General features: G+C 40.7%; 1 protein-coding gene across 16 annotated transcripts in view; it reads right to left on the bottom strand.

Annotated features, from left to right (window-relative positions):
* Positions 1 to 6,069, bottom strand: part of LOC110523375 (formin-binding protein 1) — a 126,294-nt gene extending 120,225 nt beyond the window's left edge. For 9 of the 16 annotated variants that reach the window (XM_090234114.1, XM_090234116.1, XM_090234113.1 and 6 more), the window contains exon 1: positions 5,412 to 5,734. In XM_090234114.1, coding sequence (XP_090090240.1) covers positions 5,412 to 5,435 — 24 coding nt within the window. In that variant the 5' untranslated portion in view covers positions 5,436 to 5,734. Of the gene's footprint in view, positions 1 to 5,411 lie in introns of all 16 variants that reach the window. The other 7 variants (XM_090234124.1, XM_090234128.1, XM_090234123.1 and 4 more) reach the window with 3 other exon arrangements.
* Positions 6,070 to 10,797: the final 4,728 nt, after the last annotated feature.

The following is a 10,797-nucleotide window of genomic DNA, read 5'->3' on the forward strand; positions in this document are numbered from 1 at the left end:
CGTACGGGATCTGGAGAAACGAAGGTCGAAAGCCATGCGTCCTCCGAAACACAACCCAACCAAGCCTTAACACAGCACGCATCCAACCCGCACCAATGTGCACCTGGAGACCTGGTTAGCGTACACTGCGCCCGGCCCGCCACAGGAGTCGCAAGTGCGCGATGAGACATCCCTACCGGCAAAACCCTCCCTAACCCGGACTGCGACAGAGCCTGGACTCGAACCCAGATTCTCTAGTGGCACAGCTAGCACTGCGATGCAGTGCCCTAGACCACTGCGCCACCCAGGAGGCCCTTATTTGAGTATTTTCTATGGAACGCCGTTTGGGTCTTTGCGTGTCAAAAAAGATACACATTAAACAACACTATTTGACGTGTCAAATAACACTATTTGACGTGTCATATAAGCTTGTTGACCAATCAGGACCTGAATATGACTGCATGTCACATGATAATTTTACGCGTTCATTCATTTTTTACCCAGTTATTACACATTGATTACACTATCACTTGTATTTCATATGTCACAACGATTCATCGATACGTATGCTATGATGCTGGTAAAGTTGTCTCGTGCACCTACAGAGCTGGTCATAAAAAAAGCTAGCCAGCTTATGGATGCAAACAATGTTCTTCCCCAAAAACATAGCAAAATGAAAATCGCGCCTCACTAGCCAGATGAAGCCAGCTGGCTGCTTATAACGTTAGCTTTGGGCAACAGGGTTAAGTAGCTGGCTAGCTATTTATTTTCATGAACTGAAGTTAAATTTCAATAGGCGAACAACAAGTGGCAACCTAGCTAATACCTACTCACAAGGATTCCTAAATCATTGCTAAGAATAATGAAAATGACTGCAGTTCCTACTGGTAATTGTTTTCAGGCTGGTTGTTTTGGTGTTAGCTAGGTACCAAGCTAAAGCTAGCTACCCCAGAAGTTGCGGTCTAACAAATTATGCTTTATTACCAACGCGGTATTGCAAACACATCGTTCGTGGCCAGTATTTGCTTGTTTGCAGACTTCTTCGTACAGCTTTGACCGTGCTACTGTATATTTTTTGACATGCAAAGACCCAAGCAGCGTTCCATAGTATGTATTCGTGAAGCTAATAGCAGTGGCGCTATTACTGTGCAACTCCGGTAGGGCAACATCTGAAAAATAGCTCACTTGGTTGTGTGTACTGGTGTTCGACCAGTCGGCGAAAGCCAACATCACCAGCGACAGAGAACAATTGATTGTCAAGGGCAATGAATTCCATTATCTTGGCATTAATGGATTTTGCCTTTGTTGTCTCGCTGAAATGTTCTTACTCTTTCAAATGACTGCTCGACTTGTTGACTGCTCAATCCACACAGCAGACACAGGCTAGGTTAGGAATGCTGTGTTGCACGTGTAGCGCAAACTTTTCCTTGGCGTCATTACATCATGTTATATAGGTATGCACGTCAGCTTTGTCATGGGTTTTGCACAACGGCGTTAAACTAGACATCGGGCCGATACCGATGTTGGTATTTTTAGATAATATCGGCCGATTCTGATATGTTCACCGATATATCGTGCATCCCTAGTTTATGCCTCCTGCTGGACTGGAAGATGAACACCTGAGCCACCTGAGGACAGACTACATGCCCTCTGGACCAAAGAATAATCTACAAAGATTAGGCCTACACATGAAATATGGAACCAGTGGGACTATATTTAGTACCAGCTAAAAAAAAAATTCTTCACAACAGAACAAAACATACCAAGTTAACAGGTAAGAGTAATATGACCTATTTTTGTCATAGGCCATACTCCTTTTTGAATCATCAAGAATACCAATGAGAAACAACAACTCGGCCGACTGTATAACACGGAATTTGGAGCTGCAAGGCTGAGAGAAAGGATTTGTCCAAATATAACAGAGACCTAATAGAATGTGGTTTAGATTTACCGGGTCAACTCTCTGTGTTTGGTCTAGACTGTTCAATACTCTCTCCTCTCTGTGTCAAGTGGAAAATGCAAGTTTGCAGGTCAATAGAAATCTGATTCTCTCTTAAGTCAGCCTCATGCAAGAGGAGAGAAGCGAATGGCTTTTCCAATAAAATGACTAACTGACACTCCCTTTACTTCAGTGACTGGCAGTGCAGTGTAGGAGTCGCCTATGGATGACATCACTAACTGAAGGGATGAGATGATGAGCTCACACTAGCCAGGAACCTATTGCTTTTAATTTCATCCCCAGTTTCATTACATGGAGGTAGACTATTATCTATAATCACTATGATGGAATGCAATAACTTTAAATCTGTTATCTTAACCCATTGGGTTTATATTACTGGTATTACTCACTCATAGTGACTCACACACACACACAAAGGTGTCCATTTGATGTAAGGAAAAAATGACTGGAATTACCACATATGGTGTAGAGCTACAGCTCATTCTGCCTCAAGTCACTCTCACAACCATTCGGAAAGCATTGGCGAGTTGCTGCATTGTTACAATGAAGCCATAGCTAAAAACAGATTTAAACTAAGACTGATTCAAAATTAAACAGAAAAGAGTGACTGACCAAAACAGCAATGTACCGTTACTAGCAAAATGGAACACTCTCTAATGATGCTAAACACATTATTTAACCTAGAATGCAATTAAACTTAGGCTATTTTGGTATTTCCCTGCCTTTTCTCCTCAAGACCCACAGAAAAAAGCTGAGAGCGTCACATCACAGGAAGGCCTATAACTATCTCCAGTGATGTTCTTCTCGAGTGGTTGAGAAACACAGCTTGACTGTGACGGTGACCACACTTCCTGAAATATCACTTCCTTCCTCTCTGTGCTTAGGCTGAAAAACACCAAGAGCTGAGCCTGACAAGCACCATGTGGTGCCCCACCACTCCTTCCCCGTCTGTCACATAGCAAGCCATTTAACAGCAATCAGTGTAATAACACACCAATAAATGGCTGAACTCTGCTCGCATCATGTTCGTTCTACTAGGCCTACAACAATAAGTTAAGATGCACTTGTTCTACAAATGACAACAGAGATGTCACCACAGGACAAAGGAGAGAGGACAGTGCATATCCCATCCTAACTTGAGTTTAACATGACAGCCAGGGACACTGAACACACTACCAGCTTTACCACTACTAGCCTTCATTCCCAGCTCACACCTGTAGAGTTCTGTTTGGTTGTAACTGGAATCTAAACTACAACTAGTGTCTGGTTGTCATTCAATCCTATCAAAGCACTGAGCATCTGGTTGTAACACACCATTATTTGCAACATTAACACATGCTTTTTAGAGAGAAAGCATGTCGGAAAGCACACATGCAAGTGTTTGGAACACCCTGGGGCAATGCTCTATCCCCATTGCCTGGGCAGCAGAGCAGTGCTTCTTGTTCAGGCACTAAGGTAGTAAGAGAAATAGGGCTGAAGTCATAACATAGAAATACTAGGCCTCTGAAGCACTAACATTGGTCTCCATGAACTTTAGACCAGGAGAGCTGACCTTCAAGAGGAGATACACGTATCGTCAATATATTTTATTAAACTAAATCAAGAAGTCACACCTGATTGAAAAATTCCGCCTCGCCACACGTTCTCTGGCAGACCTGCCATATTTAATACTTAGTGGAAGCACCATTGGCACACATTACAGGTGTGAATGAGTATTGTGGGCATCATGTTATGGGTATGCTTGTTACCAGCAGGGTCTGGGGAGTATGTTTAGGATCAAAAGAAATATGAAAGGTGCAAAGGACAGGTAAAAAGTTAAGAGGAAAAACTGCCATAGTTTTCTGAAAACCTAAACCTGCGATAGAGTTGTATTTTTCAGCGGAACAAGTACACAAGTCTTAATTTTTCCTGACTGAAACCTGCTTGAAAATCAGTGACAAGCATTGAATATTGTTGTCCATCAATGATTCCAAATCAAATTGACTGAGCTTGAGTCATTTTGACAAAAACAATGATTATATTGCCTTAAGAGTTGTGCAAGGTTAGTAGAATCGTATTCAAAATTATTAATAGCTGTACTATGCTTCCACCAAGTTTGAATAACTCTGGGGTGTGAAGACATACAGCAATCAATACATTTTTCTTTCTTATTTTTTTTATTAATTTGGAAAATGTTTTACTTTCACTGAAAAAGATGAGTAAATTGTGTAGCGCTGGTAGTGCGTTAGATTTATATCACCTGAAGCATAAGCAGAACCATGTAAACACGTGCATGAGCTTGGCAAACAAAATCTAATGTAATCCTTTAGAGATGTAATTTTAATGCAGCAAAATGTGAAGACTGTGCAAGGGGTGTGTAGACTTTCGCTAGCAACTGTTTGTAGGAGCATGAAAAAGTAATCCCGCCCACATAAAGGTCATTATCATAGAATGTTTTACATTTTTAAATATCATTATTGATGCAAAAGATTATATTAAAATATGTTAATAAAACAGCTTTCGCTAAATCAAGCGAGTTCATGTCAATCCGTGGTTTTGATTATGATGCTGTCTTGGTTGTATGTGTGAGACATGGGAGGAGAGCTGACTGGCTGCATTGTGAAAATCAGCTGTCACTTGGCTGATTGCAACATGGCTGACAATGACAGCACAGTGTGGTGTGTGTAACAGTAGCTTCTGAAAAAGTAGCTTCTGTGAAGCCACAGCCCTATATCCTGTCAACTAAGACCTTCCGATTAAGACTCTCCTTGTTCTATGGTGTGGTTCCAAGACAAATCCATTTGGACATAGGATATGTAGTGTGTGTACTGCCTACATCTAGCCTAAACAAAACGTCATAAACACTGACTGCATCCCTAATTTTCAGCTACAATGCTGACTGCTCTGCTGCTGTTGTTTATTTTCTTACAGGCCATTGAGCATTTTCAGATGACCCAGGTACCACACCAACAAGCATTAAATTACATTAAATAAATGTGTTAGTAATGCATTCTGCTTTCTCGATCACAAGGGAGACAAATATGGTCTGGAATGGTAGTGGAATAGCTGACCTACAAGCACTGCCTGGACTCTATAGTGAAAAACATCAAGTGGTGGGGTGTTTTATAAAAGCATGTTAGTGTTATGTTGTGTTGAATTGTATTGAATTGAACGCGTAAAATAGCTCAGTGCATATCGTTATTATGATGTACGCTACAGTAGGCATAAATGCACATCGTTCTGTAGCTAGCTACATATCAATGGCCTACATGTCAGTCAGGCAGGGAACATGATAGATTTCCAATAGGAATTAGCCTTCATTGGGATGAACTGATTGACGACTGGGAAAATGGACGGTGTAGCTTGTTTTGCAGTTATTACAATGTAACAAAAAACATTCGGGCTTGGTTTGCGAGCACTGTTGAGTCGTCGGGGTGTTTCTCACTATCGATAGCCACTAATCGTGGCTAATAAATTAAGAGATTATCCTTACCCATAGCTCTGACCCCCAGCTCATGGTTCCAAAGCGATTTCCTCGTAATAATCCACGATTCAGACGGGGTGTATCGAAACCACTGAGGCGGGTATAATTGTTTTATTTCTTTGAGGTAGACGGTCTCTTTGTGAGCGCCCTCGGAATGTGCCCTTATTCCCTCCTAGTGCGTAAATGCAAGATTTTTTTCACCTCCTCAATCTGTCTGTTTTCTACAAAATGGACAGAAACCACAACATAATCTTCAAATTGAGTGTGTGTGGCGCTGTGCTGTTCGGTGCAGAGTGCGGGCACCCGCTTTTCAAACAAGAATGACAGCTGCTGAGGCGCGTGCATTCATAAAAGGCACAAGAGGCGAAGTAGCGGGGGATCGTTGGGGCGATGGTGGATCCACAGATGGTTGTTGTCTGGTGATGAGGAATTAATATTGTTTTTGTGTGGAAATTGGTAATTACAATGTAATGATTTGTATGTTACACTATACGCGGACTGCCACGGATTATTTAAAGGCCCAGTTCAGTCAAAAACGTGTTATTTCTGTGTTTTATATATATTTCCACACTAAACAGTTGGAATAATACTATGAAATTGTGAAAATAATGATTAGTTTAGTGTAAGAGCTTTTTTGAAAAGGAAGCCTGAAATGTCAGCCTGTTTTGGTGGGATGGAGTTTTGGCCTGCCTGGTGACGTCAGGTAATAGACCAATAAGAAACAGAGTTCCAAACAGTGGAACCTTAGAGGAGGAAGGGGAGGACCATCCTCCTCAGTGAATTTCATAAATGATTTAATATTGAAACATTTAAAAAGTTTCCTTTTTGATAAAACTATATTAAATATATTCAGGTCAACAAATAATTGATTAAAACACACTGTTTTTCAATGAAGTTCCACAGTAGACTCGACAGCACTTTCTGGGTAGCATGGTTCTCATGGTTCTCACCCCATTCCATAGCCACAGTAATTATGACAACTTCTGGAGGACGTCCTCCAACCTATCAGAGCTCTTGCAGCATGAACTGACATGTTGTTCCCCAATCAAAGGATCAGAGAATGAATCTATTGCTTAAAGCATAAGCTACAGCTAACTATCACTGCAGTGCATAGAATGTGGTGATTAGTTGACTCAAAGGGAAAGACAATAGTTGAACAGTTTTTAACAAAATAATTTCCTCCACAATGAATGAAAAGCAAGAAAGACCGAGAGAGATAGCTATATTTCGTTGTCTATTTTTTCACTTTCACTTACTTAGCGAGCAAATGCAGCTCAAACAGAGAGGGATGCTATGTTAGCTAGCTGGCTATTGCTATTCAACACTGGAACTTCCAATTCAAGGTAAGCTTTTGGGTTTATTAATTTATTGCCATCGGGGCCCGCCGGTGTAACTGCTAAACTGCTTGCTGTTCACTGTACTGCATAACTGTAGAGGGTTTAATAATGCGTTAGTTCTAGTAGCTATGTTGACTATGACGTTAGCTAATATGGTAACGACGATGTAGGCTGTATGTCGCAGTTAACGGTTATGATATGAAGGTTTGACTTGGAAAGGATTTTTCGTCTGGTCACAGCTGTTGTGTTGTGCACTTAAGTCCACAAGCGAAGGGAGAAGGTGAAAGGGGTAGAGCGCAAAGATGCGAGAACAAATTATACAACGAGCAAAGTGATCATGCTGTTAGTATGTGGCTGCTATGAAGGTGAACTGTGTTTGCGGGTGATGTATTCGTTCCGCCAAATTTTGGGAAAAACATTTCTTAAACTGAAGCAAACCGAACAAAATGGGGATAAACACAGCTGTACACAATTGTACAATATAAACTAATTTGCAGCTGTTGGACTAATGATTACATTCTAGATCAGCTACAGTAGATGTAGGCGAGTGTGCACGGCGGTATTGAATCTGTCACCCTGATTACTCAAAATGTTCAAATGTTCTCTCGCACCTATGTTGTAAACTTTAATTCGTAGGCTAGGTTTTAGGAACCTCATGATGGGTATAGGGAAAATTAGAGTATCATGTAGTAGCCTAAACCTACCAATGTTACATTGAGCTGGGTGAAAGGGAAATGAATGGCACTCATCCAATATGCCGTAATATAAATCAATTAAAGTCGTCCTCCCTAATCTTAAACGTCACCAACCGCCACTGGTTCCAACCCTCTACTATGCCAATAACAGGTCGTTTTCACTTGTCCCCTCTCCACTCAGACCACTCCCAGACAGTCCTAGCAAAATTCTTGCTTGAGAAATTGCACGTTACTAAGAAGTTATTTTTACTTCTTTTTAACAGTTTTATTTTAAAACAACCACATTAAGGTACTTAATTATGTTTACCCAGAATAATTTTATATTGAGATAAAGACGGCTGCATTGGACTTTTAAAGCTAGAATTCTTAGTTGCTATATACATTTTTGGACTTATTAACTAATGATATACTCGTTGCTTCTTGAAGAATACAACTTGTAAATGCGTTTAGTTCAACTGTCATACCCCATCAGAACTCAAAATATAAGCTTGCTTTACTACAATGTATGTAAACAATGCAAATGTAAACAAACACTGTGTAGCCTCAAAAAAAAATATTTAAAGTATACTTTTGATATCATGGGTTTACTTGATAGCTACCTACACAATTAGCTAGCTAGAACAAAGTGTTAATAAGATAAATTCATTAAAAAGATTCAGTCACAGGTGTAAGCCACATCCAAGTACTTATAGGTACTTATAGGTTCCGACACGGGGGTCACCAAACACAGAGTTGGATACCTTGACGAGACACATCGGTCTATGAATTTGAGAGTAGTTACATTTCTCTCATCGCTCAGCTTTTTACCTAAACTGAGGCGGGGTAACGCCTTTGTTATTGTTACAATTAAGTATTCTAGCTTTAATTCATTAATATTTTCTTAGTACTATTAAGACAGACACAACTAGCGCAGTAGAGAGCAGTGTACAATGACAATAGATGTGACAGGGTATTTGCTCCACCTAGTGGCTGTCAACAGTTTTACAACCACCCTAAGAGTGGAAAAGGTGTTTCAAAATGCTATCTAATAGTGTGGTGACCTCACCTGGCCAAGTAGGGCATCGTGTGTAGAGAGCGGTAGAGAGTAGAGAAGATGGCGTTGGATGAAAGTGGATTCAGAAGTTGTATCCAGTGTCGTTAGTGTATGTTCGAGATTGCCTTGAGTTGTTGTGGGCGTCAGATATGAGAAGGAAGTTTAAATGATATTAAATAATCCTTTTGCACAGGATCCATTTTGAGACTAGAGAGCAGATTATCATCTTCAAAACGAAGAGGAGAACATAAAGTAAGTATTTCAGAATCCACAAGACAGAGCAGAGTGACTGAATGGAGTGGGCCTAAATTATTAATCTTATTTGCCTATCTAACATTTTCAAAGAGGAGGTGAAGTGGATCAGTACAGCCACTTATCTGGAGGTAGTTCTTCTGAATTTTTAAAAATTATTAATTTTATTTTATCAAACCAGTGTGTTAGCTCCATATTACAGAAGTCCAGAAAGGACATATGAATAAAAAAAAATATTCCCTCATTATGTTACGCTCACAACTTATTTATCTCATGATCACCACATAACAAAAGTTGTTTTGTCGAGATCACAAGATCATTTTCTCATGATCATGACATAAGAAAAGTTGTTTTGTGGAGGTCACGAGAAATGTCCGAGTTGGCAAAGCCCACAGTGGATCAGTGCATACGTTTTTATTGATTGCTACCCTAAGGGATGGTACATGTACATTTCATGCTAACATCACACGTTCATTTGTGTTTGCAGCTCATTATCAGTTTATAAATTAGAATGTTAGTGAGCTAAAGGTCCCTTACCTTGAGCTAAGAGCATTTAAGCCCTGAACGATGTCTGACAGGCAACCTCGTCTCCCAGGCTTTGTGCCAACCTCAAGACCACAGCCAATCACATGCAAGCAGCAACGCAGCTAACTTGGCTAGTCTTGTGAGCGAGAGAGCTAGTTAGGTAGGTAGTGTTGTTATCTATGCTGGTTGTTAGCTTGCATAACTGATATTCTTTAAGGATGATATTAATATTTAGACACTTTATGTCTTGTGGATAATATTTACAGTGGTTGAGCTCCATTCCTGGCAGGCTGATAAGAGTCAATAGCAGCCTAATTGGCTGAATAGTCAGAATGCTGCCTGTAGGCTATTTCATAAGTAAAGCTTCTTGCCGGCAGATTAGCAGTCACTGCATTATGTGATCAAGAGTGGGTGCACTCTATTCCTGGCAGGCTGATCAGATTCAGTAGCAGACTCGGGCTGATAAATCAGGATGCTGCACCTTGTCTGCAAGGAGCCTTACATATGATACAGACTATTATTGAATCTTCTCATAATGCCAGGAATAGAGCACATCCACTCTGGTTCATATGCATCAGCCTGACGGCTAATACGAGGCAGCATCCTGACATAAGCCTCTGAGGCTGCTATTGAATAAGATCAGCCTGTCAGGAATGGAGCTCACCCACTGTAAATATTATTATGAAGTGTCCCTTATATTTATACACGTTTTATTGTCAGATACACTGTATAGGAATACACATACACTGGAGCAAATTAGGATTAAGGGCACATCGACAGGTTTTTCACCTTGTCAGCTCGGGTATTGAAAACAGCAACCTTTCGGGTTACTGACCCAAAGCTCTAACCGCTAGGCCTCCTGCCGCCCTATATCAGTTATGCAAGCTAACAACCAGCATAGATAACAAGCTATCTTGCTAGCTAGCTAAATAGCTAACAATACTACCTAGCTAACTAGCCAGCTCACAAGACTAGCCAAGTTAACTAGTCCTTGCATGCGATTGGCTGTGGTCTTGGGGTCGACACGCAGCCTGGTAGACAGAGTTGCCTGTCAGGCATCGTTCAGGGCTTAAATGCCCGCATTGCATCAAGCAGCCACAGGGCTCCTTGATCAAATCAACTTTTATTTGTCACATGCGCCGAATACAACCTTACAGTGAAATGCTTACTTACAAGCCCTTAACCAACCATGCAGATTTCAGAAAAATACCCCCAAAAATAAGAAATTAAGTAACAAATAATTAAAGAGCAGCAGTAAAATAACAATAGTGAGGCTATATACAGGGGGTATGTCACAGGCGTCGTAAGAAGTGGACCAAAGTGCAGCGTGGTGAGCGTACATAGTATTTTTATTGAGGTAAAAATGTAGCCAAGAACACGACCGTGAAGCTTGACTTTGGCTATAATGCCTCTAACAAAGTCAACTACCCACAAATACAACAGGGAAAGAAGGCTGCCTAAGTATGATTCCCAATCAAAGACAACGATAGACAGCTGTCCCTGATTGAGAACCATACCCGGCCAAAACAAAGAAATACAAAAACATATAACAT

The sequence above is a fragment of the Oncorhynchus mykiss genome, chromosome 5 (genome assembly GCF_057628025.1).
Source record: "Oncorhynchus mykiss isolate SJ-2025 chromosome 5, ASM5762802v1, whole genome shotgun sequence".
NCBI classification, from domain to species: domain Eukaryota; kingdom Metazoa; phylum Chordata; class Actinopteri; order Salmoniformes; family Salmonidae; genus Oncorhynchus; species Oncorhynchus mykiss.